The 17214-nt window shown below is 40.8% G+C and overlaps 1 protein-coding gene across 16 annotated transcripts in view; it reads left to right on the top strand.

The window, feature by feature from the left end:
* TACC1 (transforming acidic coiled-coil containing protein 1) overlaps positions 1 to 17214 on the top strand; it is a 120412-nt gene that overhangs the window by 84851 nt on the left and 18347 nt on the right. For 6 of the 16 annotated variants that reach the window (XM_027070814.2, XM_053216575.1, XM_027070833.2 and 3 more), the window contains 5 exons: positions 3286 to 4387; positions 6674 to 6709; positions 8016 to 8076; positions 9945 to 10152; positions 12713 to 12765. In XM_027070814.2, the coding sequence (XP_026926615.2) occupies positions 3286 to 4387; positions 6674 to 6709; positions 8016 to 8076; positions 9945 to 10152; positions 12713 to 12765 (1460 nt within the window). The remainder of the gene's footprint in view (positions 1 to 3285; positions 4388 to 6673; positions 6710 to 8015; positions 8077 to 9944; positions 10153 to 12712; positions 12766 to 17214) is intronic. The other 10 variants (XM_053216573.1, XM_027070849.2, XM_027070875.2 and 7 more) reach the window with 5 other exon arrangements.

Below are 17214 nucleotides of genomic sequence, written 5' to 3'. Positions count from 1 at the left end.
CAGGTTTGTAGGAAAGGACAGAGGAGTGGGGTGTGGGGCTCAGGGATCCCACGAGGGAGACTGACGGTGAATGTTAGTAAGTCAGTGGCAAGGAGAAGACATCGGAGAAATTACATAACAAATTTTTATTGTGATCAGCTCCCAACATCACACAGGAAAGTAGAACCTCCATATTCCCACTGCTGAGATTAAATAATTATCAAGATTTTCTCAAGACTTGCTTCCAACATTCCCTTTTTCTTCCTTTTCCTTTCCTCTTCCTTTTCCTTACCTCCCGATTCCAGGTATCGGGTCATCTGTGTCAATATGCATCCCTAAAATATTTGGACACATAACTATGATGTAATTATTAATAATATCTCATTTACAAAGTTGGTTAAAATTCAAATTTCTTTTAATTGAGGTATAACTGATATATTAGCTTCAGGTGTATACTGTAAAGAGTCAGTATTTGTGTCTTTTGCAAAATGATCACCACTGTAAGTCCAGTTAATTAATATCTGTCACCACACATAGTTTCAAGATTTTGTTGTTGTTATTATGGGTATACATATTTCCAGCACTTTGAGAAGGTCATCAACCTGTAAGGTCCCCAAACCCCATAGTTTAGGGGTTTTTACCCATACTTTGGCATCATTGATTAAATCACTGGCTATTGGTGATTAGACTTCCCTTCCTGCTTCCCTCCTCCCCTAAGGTGAGGAGGGGAGGTGGAGCTGAAAGTTCCAACCTTGTCTACTGCTTGACCTTTTTGGTGACCAGCCCCCATCCTGAAGCTAGAGGGGCCACCAGTCACCTCAGGAGCATACAAAAGACACTTATCACTCCTGAGAGTCCAAGAGTTTTAGACCTGTGTTGGGAACCCAGGACAAAGAACAAATGTATATTTTTATTGTACCATACATGTTGAATCTAAAAAGCTCATGGTAAGCACCAAAACTTAAAGTAAGTGATAACTGTCTATATTTCGATATAATCGAGATTCCATTTTCTGTAACTGACTGGATGCTAGGTTATGAGCAGGGGTGCTTAGACCTGGCCTGGCTTCTCCCTGAGCCTACAGCATCTGGATACATGTAAATCTTTGCAGCGCTGGGTTTCTGGTGATGTGTTTTCATTGTCGCTTGTCTACCCTTCCCCATCAGCACAGAATTCATAACAGTTCAGATGTGTGTGTGTGCAGATTTTCCTATGTATATATCTATCCACAGACATGTTAAATTTTTGGTACACTTTAAAACATTCTTGTTAAAATTTTGTGTGTAATGCAGTTGAGTTGAAAATATTTTTATTTTGAAACTTTTCGCAATTGTGCAACAGAGAAGGTAGCACAGTGAAAACCCCTGTATACCCATCCCCAGATTCAACAGTTATCAAGATTTTGCCACATTTACTATTTTTAGAAAGAAATTCTTTTGATGTATTTTAAAGCAGATCCCAGATACCATGTGTTGAGAGCTTTCTTAAGATTACGGTATTAATAATAGTTAAATGTGTATTTGAAAACAAAACTTACATTGGACATTGATAGAATACCTGAAGCATCTGTGCAGAATACAGTTTGTAAGCCACTGCCTACCTAATTGTAGTCCTAAAGGAGTTTTGTGAAAATATGTGTGGGTGGTTTAAAAAACTCTTCCTGTGGTGCTCACTTTTTTGTTCCTGGATTAGAAGTAGGGCTAGAAAGTAGGATTAGAGGGTCATCTCTGAGTTTCTTTAATTGTTTGTTTGTTTGTTTGTTTTGAGAGAGAGAAGAGAGGGCTCAAGCAGGGAAGGGTCAGAGAGAGAGGGAGAGAGAGAATCCCAAGCAAGTTCCACACTGTCAACAGGGAGCCTGCTGTGGGGCTTGAACTCATGAACCCATGAGATCATGAACTGAGCCTAGCTTAACCAGCTGAGCCACCCAGGTGCCCCTCTGAGTTTCCTTTAAAATCACAAGATACCATGATAATACCAATTTATTCGGTTTTTGTTGCTGCTATTCGATCGTTATTTCAGGTAACTAGTCAGGAAAGTACTATCTTAGTTTGTGCTTTAAGGAAATACCCTCACTTTCACCTTCCTGATTGCAGCATTCCTTCTAATAAGACCCAGATTAGAAAGGATCCTTATTTTTCACAAGTGTTTTGAGAGAATACCTGGCCCAGTTTGAGACAGAACTTCTAAAAAAAAAACTTTATTATTGTATGATTTATGTCTTAGTAAAATAAGAACTATTGGTAGTGGTGGTGGTGGTTGCTTTTAAGTAACATTGATTCTCTTTTTAAGTTTTATTAAATCCAGTCGATTTTTCTTTCTTAAGTAAGCTCTATGCCCAACGTAGGGCTTGAACTCATGACCCGAGATGACCTGAGATCAGGAGTCGCATGCCCTACCAGTTGAACCAGCCATCACCCCAAGGCTGTTTGTTTTAAAGCCATTTCCATATCTGCTTTCTTCTTTCTTTCTAATGTTTTTGGTTTTGTTTTTTGAGAGAGAGATTGAGAGCATGAGCTGGGAGGTACAGAGAGAGGGAGACAGAGGATCAGAAGCAGGTTCTGAGTTGTCAGCGCAGAGCCCAATGTGGGGCTCAAACTCACAAACCGAGAGATCATGACCTGAGCTGAAGTCAGACACTTAACCAACTGAGCCACCCAGGTGCCCCTGTATCTGCTTTTTCAAATTAGGTTTTTTATTTGGTTTCTTTCAGTTTTTTAAGTCTATAGAGAAGTTACTTTGAGCAGGCCATGGTGGGTTTTTCATTTAATTTTGAAACAGTTCGATTATTTAATCTATAGTCTAGGGAAGAGAGAATACTTGTTTTTAACATCCAGAGATTAAAATCTGTGTACCGTGTAGCATTTGGACCCAGAAGCTGTCAGGCAGGCCCTGGGAACTGTGTCGGTTCCAGATCTGAACCCTCTATCTGAGCTGGCAGTGTCTCAAGCTTTTTCCAGACTGGTTACTTTAACCTGTGGAGTGTTAACATCATATTAATATGCCTTGCAATAGTCTCACAATCTATTTCGTCTTTTCCTCAGTGGCTCTATTTGGTCTAATTATTATGTGTATAGCTTGGATAAAACATGTATACATTTTGGATAGGAAGGTTGACTTTAGAGTGTAATACCAACTGTTCCTTTCCAGGCTGCTCTGCCAATCTGGCTGAACCTTAGAGATGTTTAATAGAAGCTCTTAAAGAGGGAGGAATTTGCTGCTTGTCTGGGTGGATTCAGCTAGTAGAGAGTATTTACCAACGCCAAAAAGATAAGTCTTTAATAGATGGCTTTTGTGTTTTGTTTTTAGAATCACAAGAAGTTGATGAACAGCTGGTAGCAGAAGTGGTTGAAAAATGCTCATCTGAGACTTGTTCTAGACCCTCAGAAAATGAGGTGTCACAGCAGGCTATTGCTTCTTACCCAGTCAAGGATTTCAAAGAAGAACCTGAACATGATAGTAGCAAAATTTCAGTCGTGAGGCCATTTTCGATAGAAACCAAGAATTCCACGGACGCCCCGGCAGCTCTAGGAACAAAGGCAGCTTATGGCTGTCTAACTGTGGTCTCAGGTGAGGCTTTGCCCTCCAGCACACCAGCAGCCATCCCCGACAAGGCAATGACAGAAGGCACCATGGGGGTGACGCTGGAGGCCTCCACAGAAGCTGACCTGAAGGCTGCCAGCTCCTGTCCAGAGCCTGTTCCCAGCAGAAGCAAGCTAAGAAAGCCCAAACCCGTCTCTCTGAGGAAGAAGACGATTGGTGAATTTTTAGAGGCTGATGTTGCCCTAGAGGGCTCACCTCTCCCCCAGGCATCCTATCAGTTCTGTGCTGATGAGATGGATGGGAAAGCAAATCCTTTGCTAGGAGGCGCCAGGATCCAGAAACCTCCTCCTGACACTAAGGAGACCTCGAGCGCCCCTGGCAGTGACACCAACGACTCTGGAGTTGAGCTGCTGGAGGAGTCCAGGAACTCACCTCTGAAACTCGAGTTTGATTTCACAGAAGATGTGGAAAATGTAGAGTCCAGGAAAGGCCTTCCGAAGAAACTTGGCAGGAAACTGGGTAGCAAACTGCCTCCCAAGGTACAGAAAGATAGCGTCAGTAAGCCAGTAGGCGCCAAAGGTGGGGACCAGCCTGCAGACCCAGCTGCAGACAGCGCTCCTCCCTCCCAGGCATCTGCTAAGCTGGCTCCCAGCCAGTGGGATAACCCCAACTTCAGTCCCTTTGGGGGCCTCTCCGCTCTGCAGAACACCCCCCCTCTCTCCTCTAAGGGCTCCTACCACCTTGACGAATCCATGGATCCCTTTAAACCAACTACAACTTTAGCAAGCAGTGACTTTTGTTCTCCCGCCGGTAATCATATTAATGAAATCTTAGAATCACCCAAGAAGGCAAAGTCGCGTTTAATAACGTGAGTGGCGACGGGTGTGGGTGTTGTGTTCTGTGTACTTTCTTGAGTTTGGCAGCCAGCTGCTTTTGGTTTCGGTGAACCGAAGTGATCTTTGAGGTGCATCGGGGCAGACATGCAGCTTAGAGCTTTATGCTATAGCCCTCACTGTTTTGCTTAACTCTGGGGTACAGTTAGAAGTGCCAGAGTTGTCCTTGGTGGGTGTCTGCTTTGTTTCTGAATCCTCAGCTTATTCGGCTGACCTCTCCCACCACCACACCTTGGGTACATTTTTCCTATTAAAAAAAAAAAGAGGAGTGTACAGCAGGTAGAGATTTGATGGTTTTCAGAAATCCTATCCAGGCTGTCAGGAATTGCTTTATATACAGAATTCAAGTGTCAGTGCTGGCCACCATCTTCAGATTCTCTGGATAAAAGGAAAATTCCATCTCTCCAGATTGATTACCGGTCTAATATCAGTAACGTGCAAAATGGTCCCAAGAGGTCTTATAGAAGTCTTTCACTTAAAACAGAAAGCTGTGACTTTTGTTACAAACAAATCTACCACGAAAAGTTGCTAAGAATTCTTATGTCTCCATGTTTAGCTTATGGCTCCATCAGTACGGAGGTCAATTTGCAGTAAGAAGCAAGAATATTTTAAACATTCTTGTAAATCTGACTAAATTAGTCTTTTGTTGTGCGTTGTCTCCCTCCCCCTCCCCTCTTTTCTGGGAATGCCATAACCACTTTTGCAGGGTCCTTGAAGTTCCCAGAGTGATCAAGGCATATTTATTCCACGTAAAGTTTCAATTTAGATTTGTTACAGGATTACCTTTTCACAGAACTTGAGTTGATGACCATATATCCTTTTGTGACCCTGTGACATTTTACTAAAAATAAAGTCAGACCAATGACACAGAGGATGAAAAGTAAAAAGGGAGAATGAGAAAAAGTACTGTTATTTCCAGCTGTCACTGTAGATGAGTCAGGGAAATAATGTTCAGCATTATTGTGACCTAAAGGAGTATGCTAGTGTGGTGTGATGAAGTATACTAGAGAGAAAAGTTAAAGAGCAGAAAGCATCAGGACCAAGATGCTTGAACCATGAGAAATCCTTTCTTCAGCAACCCCAGAATGCCTAAGGTGATTGAAATGTCATTAGTAGCTCTTGATTTGTTCTTTGGTCATAGATGAGCAGTTAAATGGTTGCTGAAAAATATTATTGATCTGGGGTCCGCCAGGTGCCCTTCTGTGGCTGAGGTTAGTTACCTGTCTAGACAGTGCTTGGGGTATGTGTTGGCCACATCATTGCCTTGGTGCTTCCTGTGCGGTGCTTCTGGCTAGCAAAATTAGTAAGGAGTCCTTGGGAGCCTCCCTTTCAGTTGCATGTTGAAGCTGTATAGCCAGTACATTCATGTTAGATGAGACTAAATCTGGACCAGAGGGAGGGAAGTTTATCGTACACCAAATTTTCAGTAGCAGGAAGTACCCTCTCAGTCCTTCCACCCTCACCCGGTAGCATTTTCCTCCTGTTCTATTCTTGGTGAGTGAACTTCTTGGTTTAATGTACCTTGTAGATTTTTTTTGTATGTCTTATATAATCAAACCTCTTATCTCCTTGTTCCTTCTATAAGAGGCGGTGTGTGACCTCTTATGTAACTTGGGCTTTGTTTAGAAAATCCCTTCGTTGGTAAGAAAGACTGGAAGTATGCATGTGGAAGTAGAAGCGAGTGGGGAGTTAGAGGTTCTGTTAACAGGTCACTTGTATGACTTTTTAAAAGATGCATGTAATTGGCATCTCAGATTCTCCTCCTGTGAAGTAGAGACATCATACTCTCCATGATTGGTATTTTGTGGATCAAATAAGATAAGTTAATGTAAAACCATTTTAAGCTTCTTGGTGATACACACCTATAGTAGTTATGAGCAGATATGTTGTCCACTATTGTTGTATTCATGCATTGCCTTTAATCTGGGTGATGAGACATTTAAATGTTCTCAGTAGTGAAATAATGTTGGTTTTTTATATTCACAAATATTTGGAAGTTTACTCTTCCTCTATAAATTTGGATATGAGGCATTTCTGAGTGTTTCTACCACTCTTACTGCATTAGAGAGAGGTTCCTGATAATCATTCGCTCACCAATGGTAACATTCATGAATACGACATCTTTATTTGTGTCTCACCTCATAGAAAGAATTTTGCAGCCTTTACATCTACCAGACTACAGATAAATATTCCAGGCTTTACATGATTTTTTTCTCCATCTGTCTGTCTCTTTCCTGTCTCTAATTTTGTTGGTGCATCAGGACTACTGAACAAGTGAAATTTCTCTGTTTTCTGTTGTAAGTACCCCGGCCGTTTCTGTTCGTCCCTGGGACCTTTGGCACGTCCTCTCCCCAGACCATCTCTCCATAGCATGTTGGCTTCTGTATCTGAGTTTGACCTTCTGATGATTTTTTTTTTTTTTTTTTTTTTTGCATTTCATCTGCCACTTCATGAGTCAGCTTAGCCTTGCAATCGTCTGTACCTAACGGAGTGGAGACCAACCTTCCACCTTAGGTGCGAGAGCTTGCGCTCCCCAGCTCGGCACGCCTCACGTGGCGCTTTGATAATGCGTGCTGGCTTGGCCCCCACATCATTCCGACAGTGATTGGAGGGACTGACTGCTCTGCGGTTGTTGGAAATAACGGACTTCTTTGATAGGATAAGGTTGCTGGCTTGGAGCAGGGGATACATTTCAGAAGCAACTCAAATTTGGTGGTTTGGTGGCAGGGGGTGGCGTTTAGTAAGAGTATTAGGAAAGAAAACCAGAAACTAGACAGTAGTCGTGCACATTCTGGGAACTTTATATGCTCGTCTTGCCCCCCACACCCAGCCCCATCCCCCCTGCAGAAGAAAAAGTTGTAAATGTATTTATTTTGTCAGAGTGGCATTTTTACTGGAAATTTTAAGTGCATTAAAACAGAACAGCATCTGAACCAATCCTCGGATCATAAATTATGTGCTAGTTAAAAAATAACAGGTGGTTTGAGTTTTCCCCAGTTCCAGTCTTGGCACAAATACTTGACATTTGCTTTCCATCTTACTGCTTCATAGGAATGGTAACAATTTACGCAAATAGTTTTATTTTTGTACTTTCTGTTGACCACAGTTCTTCTCTGTCAGCACACAGGTCTGGAACTGTCCTATCAGACTTACGTGGCTTCTAGTGCAATAAAGAACTTTTTTAAAGAATCTGGTCCAGCGTGGTAATTTTTCTAATGAATGTCAAAGCCAAGTGAGTTGGGATCAGATGAACCGAATGTCTCTAGGTGCTAAGGCTACCTCTGAAAGGCTTGGTGGCATGTAATCAGAACCCGTAGGGGTCAGAGTACTGGTGTGTAACATCCCACAGAAGCATATGAGGAGGTCTTTTCAGAGAGTGAGCTGAGCTACACTTCATTGCTTGCCTTGTCTCTTGGGAGAAGATTCAGAGACATAAAAGGTGTCCCCCTCTCAAATGTGTAAATGTAGAACTTGTGTGGTGCTGTATGCTTTCGCTTCTCTCTGCACACATTGCTGTCTCTGCGCCATCTCATAGCTTGGAAATTGCCAATGTGATTACAAAATGGCCTGTTTTTGTTTTTTGTTTTTGTTTTTCCTTTCCAGGAGTGGCTGCAAGGTGAAGAAATATGAAACACAGTCTCTTGCTTTGGACGGGTGTTCTCAGGTGAGTCCATGCCTATCGTCAGGATGGCTCTTAGATCAGTGGCCCCAAAGTGGTGTTTGTATCCTCGTGGGGGAACGAGGGGTAGATTAACGAAGAGTTTGCGGTGGGTGTCTGAGTATCTAGTTTTGAGGAAACCAATTTCCAGATCCTTAACTTCCCACAGTGACCTGAGAAGGCTCCTGAGAACATAGGAACCCTTCATACTATCCTTTTCCCACTTCTTTTGAGTAAAGTTTTCTTTCATTCTAAATCTTACTAAGGTGCATTTGATGTCTGGGACATCAAACAAAGGGCAGATTTGAAATATTGGAGTATATTTTAAGAAAGTGAAGGACTTTAATAACTTCTTTTAAAAGTCAAATGGTTTTCTAATTCATTGCTTCCAATGAGGTAGGAGAACCTGAGATGTCACCTGATTATTGAAAATTACCTTTGACACAATGTTATATGTCACTTATATCTCAATTTAAAAAATAATTTTTGATTATAGATTTGTTTGGGTATGTAACTTGGAAAGAGTTTCAAAGAATTGAAAGACATTTCTATTACAAAACTTTTTCTGTTTCACTTATTTATATAAATAGGCTTAAATATATAAGACTCTTTACTGATTTATAATTTAAAAAATGAAAAACAGGAATAAAATTCATGCAGACCCTTATTTCCTTCTAGCAATAAATATTTGTCCATGACCATATGAATTGAGAAACACAGAAAATCAAGCACGCAGACCCATCTGATTGGGATAAGATCCTTTTTAAACTATTTTAGCATAACCGTGATTACAGAAACGCATTCACTGGTTAACAGAATGCATTTTAAGTTTAACTTACTTTACACAGTTTGGACCAAAAACTTGGGTACATGGCTTAAGATTAAAAACAAACAAAAAATGATTTGTCCTCTGATTTTTTCATCTATTACCAGTGTGTAATTATCCACTTTCAAATGCTGCTAAAGTGGCAACAAGAACCGTGAGAAATTTACCTTTGATTTGATTCAGAAAAATTGCACGTATCACACTGCAAAAGTTTTAAATAATTGATTCAACAAAATGTAATCGTACAAAAGTAGAAACTTTTGTATTTGATAGTACTTATCAAAAGTTGTGATATTTATAGGATAAATTGTGCATTAGTTAATTATAATGATTAGCTCTTCAGAAGCAAAAATGTTAATACTTAAAGACATAGAATTTTTTTTTTAATTTTTATCTTTTTTAACTGAGAAAGATGGTAGGGAGAACTTTAAAAGACTTTCAAGCATATAAATGCTTTTTTAAAGGATGATTTCTTGGAGGGAGTAGAGTGGAAGTACAAATTCAGAGGGGAAAGGGTATGATGCAAATTCTGACTATTAAAGCTATCGAGGAGTGTGTTCGTGCTTGATTTTAAATAGATGATAGAGTATCATCAAACCACTCTGGTAACTAGATTGAATTAGGCAAGGCCAGTGTTTAAAGTGTACCAGATAATTGTATCCTTTGCAGTTTTTTATATTTATGCTGAGATGTTTTTGAATGTCATCTGAAAATACAGTGGGGTACCTAGGTTTTCCAAAACAATTCAAGGTGTATATGAGTAAAATATTTGAAAACCGTTGCCTTGGACCACTTCAGCTTCTTGCTTGTAAGTCTGGGTGGGCTAAAGTTTAATTTTTCAAACCTCAGATGTGAAGGTAGCTTCTAGGAAACATAGCATTCCATGATTGAGAGACCCCAGCTTCCTCTTTGATTGGTACCAAATCTGTGGTTGAGTCTTGTCAGACATCCGTGTGGAATGGTGGCTGTCCTGCCCTATTCCTGAGACATTGCCATCCCCACTGTTGGTCTTCCTAAATGGTAGCATCTGGTGTGTTTCATTTCCCAGGATGAAGGAGCAGTGATCTCCCAGATTTCAGACATTTCTAATAGGGATGGCCATGCTACTGACGAGGAGAAACTGGCGTCCACTTCATCTGGTCAGAAATCAACTGGGGCCGAGGTGAAAGGTGAGCCAGAGGAAGACCTGGAGTACTTTGAATGTTCCAATGTTCCCGTGTCTGCCATAAATCATGCGTTTTCATCCTCAGAAGCAGGTATGGAAGCATATGTTCATCTTTATAACGTACTTAAGCCTAGAAATGCCTGAAAGCCAATGCAGGAGGTGCTTTAAAGAGATTGGAGAATTGGGTCACTTGGAGGATAGATGTAGGATGCTGGTCTATGCTTTGCTTCTTTACCTGGATGAGGGGCACAGAAGGGAGTCTTATCAAAGAACCAGAGACCTAGGGATGAGTGTGGCACAAGGCACAGGAAACACCGACATATGAGACGACTTGAATTTTGTAATAATTTCTTTTAATATGGTCACATCTCAAAATACGGTGGCCTGTAGCCATGTTGTGATTGTTCAACTTACAGAAATAATAATATTTAACACGTATAATGGCTTACCATGTGCAGGAATAGTTCTACATGCTTTACATGTATTAGCTGATTAGTCCTTGGTAGGTGTTATTTTTTTACCCCATTTTTCAGAGAAGGGAGGTGAGACATAGAAGTTAAGTAGGTCAGCCAAGGTCACTTGAGTAGCAAATGGTAGAGAAGTAGGATTCGAAGACTATACTTTCAGGGATCATTTCTATAGTTTGTTACGAGAAGTAGGATTCGAACCTCGGCCATCTGGTTTCATGGTCTTTTGGCCACAGTGCTGATGTGGGAAGAGATTGCTTTCATTACTAGAATATTACACATTTTCCTGTTCAGGGATGTAGTAGATTGAAATTGACCAATATCCTAAAAAATCTTTAATGTTCTGATAAGAACTAACTAGACTAACCTATGCTGAAGCTTCTTACTGTTGAACTCATTAGAACATTCTAGAGCTGAGGTCCCTTTCCAGGCCCCAAGTTACATCTGTGGCCTTCAACCTGACTTGTGAAATGTTAAGAGCCATGTCCCTGACTACCTTAAACATTATTATTAACATCTCAGATTTTCAGCAATGTAATTTGATGTGGGGACTTTTATACTTAGAACTTTAAAAATCACAGTCAAACCAGGGAAGTAGATGACTTTGGGAGAGTTACTCCCTCGGCCTCTCCCTGCTGCCCAGGTCGCAGCTTCCCATCTGTAAAGTATACATGCCAGGCACTGTTCCAGCTTTCTTCCCAGGCCGCTTTCCCATCTGCACCCCTCTACCCCAGTTATGCAGGATAACCTTGAGTACTCTTGTACCTATGTTTATTTCTTACATTTGAAATACCTTTCTTTGCCATCTCCTATAAACATTCTGCCCATTCTTTCTGGTTTCTCTCCAAACTGTTTCTTGGCTTCCACCACGCTTTACGTTCCCACCACATTTCTTCTTACTGTTTCTATTCCCCATATATTTATTATAAAAGTTGTCTTTGATGAACTTGCTGAGGTTAAGGACTATGAGTGATTCCTCTTTGAACTTCCTTCAGTAGAGGAGCATGTAGATATTTGAATTATATTCTTCCTCACTAGAAGGAAATTCCTTCCAACAGAAATTTCTGGAGCAGGGGTTCTGTTAACTATAGTGCTATCCTCAGAGATAGTGAATAGCTTGTGCTACCGTGTATGTAACTGATCAGCCATGTCCTGGGAGCAGGCAGAGACTGTGGTCATGCAGAGGGGTGGTAGATACGTGGAGGTGGGAAAGGAATATGGGCTGTCAGGTGACTCAGGCAGAGTCTGTTTCCTGGGGAGAGTCACCTTTACGCTAGGTCTTGATACAGACATACACAGATGTGCGCCAGGGAACAAGAATCTCTCCCAGGGATGGGAAGGAACCTGTCATGTTGGTGAGTGCCCAGTAGTTCTCCGTGACTCTAGGACAAGTGGGAAAACGAGGTTGTACTGGGGAATCTGGACCTGATCCTACAGGTATAGGGGAGCCATTGAAGGTTTGTAAGCAGAATAGTGATGGTCACATTTGTGTGTTCAACAATCCACTATTAATAGACAGTACACTTAGATAGTAATTTGTTGTGGCTACATGGAAGATGGTAGCTTGAAAATTGTGTGCCCTTTCATATTTAACATTTTTTCTTCAATGAGTACACATTCCTTTAATTAGAAAAGGCATAGTATTTTTTATTTCAATGTTGCCTTTGGTGGTGGTAGAGTGGAAGGTAGACTGGAGACAAGTTTGAAGGGTGTGGGGAGGAGAATGAATTTATATTTTCAGGCATTGAAATTTAGAGTTTATTGTTTTGTCTGCTACATTAATTAGTCTGAGGATACCCTCCTGGGCTGGAATTTAAATTGACTCAGACTTGGTAAGAAAATAGCATTCTTGTCGCTTCCTCTTTCTGAAATAGTCCCTTGGTTGGTACAACTTACAGAACTTTTCATGGACACAAGGTGGCAGCCTTGCTATTCTTTCCACCTGAAGATGGCGATCCTGTGTATGGCTGGCTAACCCCACACTTCCCTTCTGAATATTTTAGACATTTAACACAGACAACGCAGCCGTCAACCAAACGCCAGTGCTCCCTTGAAAATCTTGAAATGCTGTTCATGTGTTCATAGACGTCAGTCTGGGCCTGCACTGAGGTTTTCAGAGTCTTTCACTAGGAAAGAAAGGAACGGACTTCTTGGGATAACTATAAAAATGACTCTCTGTTTTAGGCATAGAGAAAGAGACGTGCCAGAAGATGGAGAAAGATGGATCTACCATGCCTGTAAGTTCCTACATTTGTGGGGGGGTAGGGAGTCTAGAGGAGGTGCAGCTAATCTTTTTTTTTTCTCCCAGTATTATTTATTTATTTATTTATTTATTTATTTATTTATTGAGAGCACAAGTGGGAGGAGGGGCAGAAAGGGAGGCAAACACAGAATCCGAAGCAGGCTCCAGGCTCTGAACTGTCAGCACAGAGCCTGACAAGAGGCTCAGACTCATGAACTGTGAGATCATGACCTGAACTGAAGTCAGACGCTAAACTGAGCTACCCAGGCACGCCTTAGTATTTATTTTAAAGCCCGCATTAATTCATTAAATAAACCATAGTCATTGTTTGGTGCTGGGGATGAAATGTAAATACAAGTTTCTTCACTTGAGCTCATAGCCTATCCTGAGATCTCCTATCCAGTGGCCACTGAGCGCCTGACCTGTAGCCAGTCTGAATTGAGATGTCTTGTTAAGTATAAAATACAACTAGTCTTTGAAGACTTAGTACAAAAGAAAAGAAAAGAAAAAAATGTTTCAAACTTTTATATTGATTACATATTGAGATGATCATATCTTAGATATATGATATATATCTAACTATAGTTGGATATCTATATATATAGATATATAGATATCTATATATCTATAGTTAGATAACTATATCTGTATCTATAGATAGATATAGTTAGATATCTAACTATATATAGAGATAGATATAGATATATAGTTAGATATATATCTATAGTTAGATATATATCATATATCTAAGATATGATCATCTCAATATGTATTAGATATAGAAGTATTGTTAGATATATATCTAGATATATATATTTAGTTAACTATATATATAGTTAAATATATATAGTTAACTATAGTATTAAAATTAATTTCACTTATATCTTTTTACTTTTTAAATGGCTAGTGAAAATTTTTAAATTACGTATGCCTTGCACTGTGTTTTGTTTTTTTTTTAAACAGTACTGGCAGTAGATACAAAATGGAAACTAATGCTATATGAATGTTGTAATAGAATGTGTTCCAGGGCCTGTGGGAGCCAGAGCTGACTGCCTGTGTAGCAGGTATCTGGGAGGCTGAATTTGAGCTCATTAAAAGAAAATTATTTAAAACTTTATAGACTTACAAAAACAGTACAAAGAATTCCTGTAAATCTTTCTTTCACTCATACTCTTTGAATTTTAATATTTTATTTAAAAAAAAATATTTGGAGAGGAGAGAGAGAGAATATCCCAAGCAGGCTCCGCACTGTAAGCATACATGGGGCTCAGCATGACCTAAGCCAAAATCAAGAGTCAGATGCTTAACCAATTGAGCCACCCAGATGCCCCTGAATGTTAACATTTTATATAATCACAGTACAGTTAACAAAATCAATTAACACTGGTACAGTATTATTTTCTAACCTATAAACCATATTCAAATTTTGTCATTTGTCTCAGTAATGTCCTCTTTCTGGTGCAGAGTCCAACTCAGGATTGCATATTGCATTTAGTTCTCAGGTTCTTAGTCTCCTATCATCTGTGATAGTTTTTTTTTTTTAATAACTTTTCATTTTTATTGGTGTTAACTCAGTTTTCCCCCCACCTCCTCATTGAACCCTCCTTCATTGTTTCATTTGTAAAATCTGTGATAGTTTTTTAGTCTCTCTATCTTTCCTGACCTTGACACTTTTGAAGAATACAGGTCAGTTTTGTAGGATATCTTTCAATTTGGGTTTGTCCAGTGTTTCTTTGTGATTAAATGCAGTTTATGCATTTTGGGTATGAATCCATCAGAAGTGACGTTGTGGATCTCAGTGTGTCCCATTATTGGTGGAGTTAACTTTGATCACATGGTTAAGGTGGTGGTGTCTGAGGTTCCTCCATTTGAAAACTTAGTTGTAAAGAAAGAATAGGGTTTGCAAGACCAATAAGGTAGTGAAGGGCTTTCTGGGCAGCAGAGTTGCCCTGCACAAAGGCAGAAAGTGAGAAGCATGGCCTTTATAAGCAAGTGGAACTGTTAGTAATCTCATGTGATCACAGGGTACTCTACATTAGGTAGGTGAGGGCCAGATCATCAGGGGCCATAGACATGGTGCCAGGAGTCTTAGAATTCATGGTAGAAGCAGTTGGGGACTATTGTGGGGTTTTAAGTAAGGAGTATCATAATCAGTAATAGTTCAAAGGATGGGCTGGAGGCTGAGAGATTTATCAGGTAGAACCATGACTGCTTGGTGAGACGACTTGGGAGATGTGCATTGCAGCTGGGGTGGAGGTGGTGGCAAGGGAAGGTTGGCAAAAGCCACCCAGGGTTTCTTCCTTTAACATCCTAGTGGTCAGTGTTACTGATAACCCACCCCACAAACCTAAGATAACCTTGGACTCCTCCCTCCCTCTTATTTCCACAAGCAAGATCTGTGGTTTCTATGTCCAGAAACCATATATTGCAAATTCATCTACTTTTCTTCAGCCCATGGCCACCACCAGTCTTTTTAAATATGGTGGTAAGGAGCACCTGGGTGGTTCAGTCAATTGAGTGTCTGACTCTTGTTTTTGGCTCAGGTCATGATCCCATGGTTGCGAGATCGAGCACCATGTTGGGTTACATACTGAACATAGAGCCTGCTTAAGATTCTCTCTCTCTCCCCACCCCCGCCTCTCTCCCCTGCTCACGTGCTCTCTTTGTCTAAAATGAAAGTAAAAAAAAAATAATGAAATATAAATGAAGGGAGGGATGGAGGGAAGGAAGGAAGGAGTAATTTCCTAACTAATCCCCCTGTTCCCAGGCTTATTCTCTTATCCTTTTATGTAAGCTAAGGTGATGTTTTAAACACAAAACTGATCTTGTTACTTTCTGCTTAAACCTCCTGGTTGGCTTCCCCTGTCTTTAGAGTAAGTTCAGACGCTTCCTATGGCCAGTGTGGCTTTCTGCAGTGGGACTCTGCCTTTGTCTCCAGCATCTGCTGCTTCCTCTCTCCCTCGCACATCTGACTCTTGCCTTAATTTATGGAATTTCTTTTAGTTCTGTGAAGCTACTCCTTGGAGTCACTTCTTGATTTCCCTTCTTTCCTTCTAACACTTTAAGCTTGGTGCAGGTAGATGACTGTTTGCTGCTACATTAGCACCTACCACAATAAATACTGTGAACACAGGAATCAGTAAATTAAGAGCATCTGCCTGGCTCAGTTGGAGCACGCGACTTGTGTTCTTGGGGTTGTAAGTTTAAGTCCCATGTTGGGTGTAGAGATTACTTCAAAAATAAGTCTTTAAAAAAAAAAAAAAGAATACAGAAAGAAAAGCAGAATTGTAGGAATTAATTTTTAGATCTGTGGCTCTGAGACATCTGTGGGACCAGTTTCTAAGTCCATTATTTCCAGGAGACAGTTCTAATAAGTACATAGCATGAGTTCAAGAAAAGCCTGGGTTGGATTTAATAGATTTGAAGGCCTTTGGGACACAGGATAATTGAAAAAAATTTTTTTGCATCTTGACTAACATATATATATAGAGATAACACATCACAACATATGCATTTGTATATTTATAAAAAAAAATTGTACCAAGGGCACCTGGATGGCTCAGTTGGTTAAGCATCGGACTTAGGCTCAGATCTTGATCTCACGGTTTGTGAGTTTGAGCCCCACATCAGGCTGTCTGCTGTCAGCACAGAGCCTGCTTTGGATCCTCTGCCTCCCCACCCCACCCCCACTTCTGTCCCTCTCCTGCTCGTGTTCGCGTGCTCTCTCTCTCTCTCTGAAAAATAAGTAAACCTTAAAAAAAAATAAAAAAGGAAATTTAGAAAAAAAAGTTGCACAAAATTGTATCTGTCAGGGGCACCTGGGTGGCTCAGTTGGTTCACATCTGACTCTTGATTTTAGCTCAGGTCATGATCCCAGGGTCGTGGGCTCAAGCCCTGGTATTGGGCTCCGTGCTGAGCATGGAGCCTGCTTGGGATTCTGTCTCCCTCTTCCCCTCTCCCCTGCTTGCACGTGCTCTCTCTCAAATTAAAACAAACAGACAAACCAGTATCTACCTTTCTTTGTGTGATTTACTCTGATATTCTATTTCATTTTTTAATGCAGACTATGTGTCCCAGTAAATTGTTTTCAGGACTCACTATTAGGCCATGACCCACGGTGTTCCCACCAGGACACAGTGAGCAGTAGATGTGAAGGGACATGGGTGGAGGAGGAGCCTGTGGAAGTGTGAGCAGAAGGAGGATGTGCACATAGGGTCTCAGGAGCGTTGTCCTCTCACAGGGGCTTCACGCATTAGTGACATATGTTTCTGGGTAAAATCACTGTTTTGGGAGCCGGGCCACCTGATTGCAGCACAGCCACTCTTGGGCTTCGGCCTGTCTTTCCTCATCTCTGAGAGGGAGGGGTGCCTGCTGTCCCCACCCACGAGAGGGCGAAACTACACGCTCCAGCAGAACAGCCTGCGTGTGCACTTGTTTGAAGTTT

The sequence above is a fragment of the Acinonyx jubatus genome, chromosome B1 (assembly GCF_027475565.1).
Source record: "Acinonyx jubatus isolate Ajub_Pintada_27869175 chromosome B1, VMU_Ajub_asm_v1.0, whole genome shotgun sequence".
Taxonomy (NCBI): domain Eukaryota; kingdom Metazoa; phylum Chordata; class Mammalia; order Carnivora; family Felidae; genus Acinonyx; species Acinonyx jubatus.
This window is presented reverse-complemented; position numbering and strand designations above follow the sequence as displayed.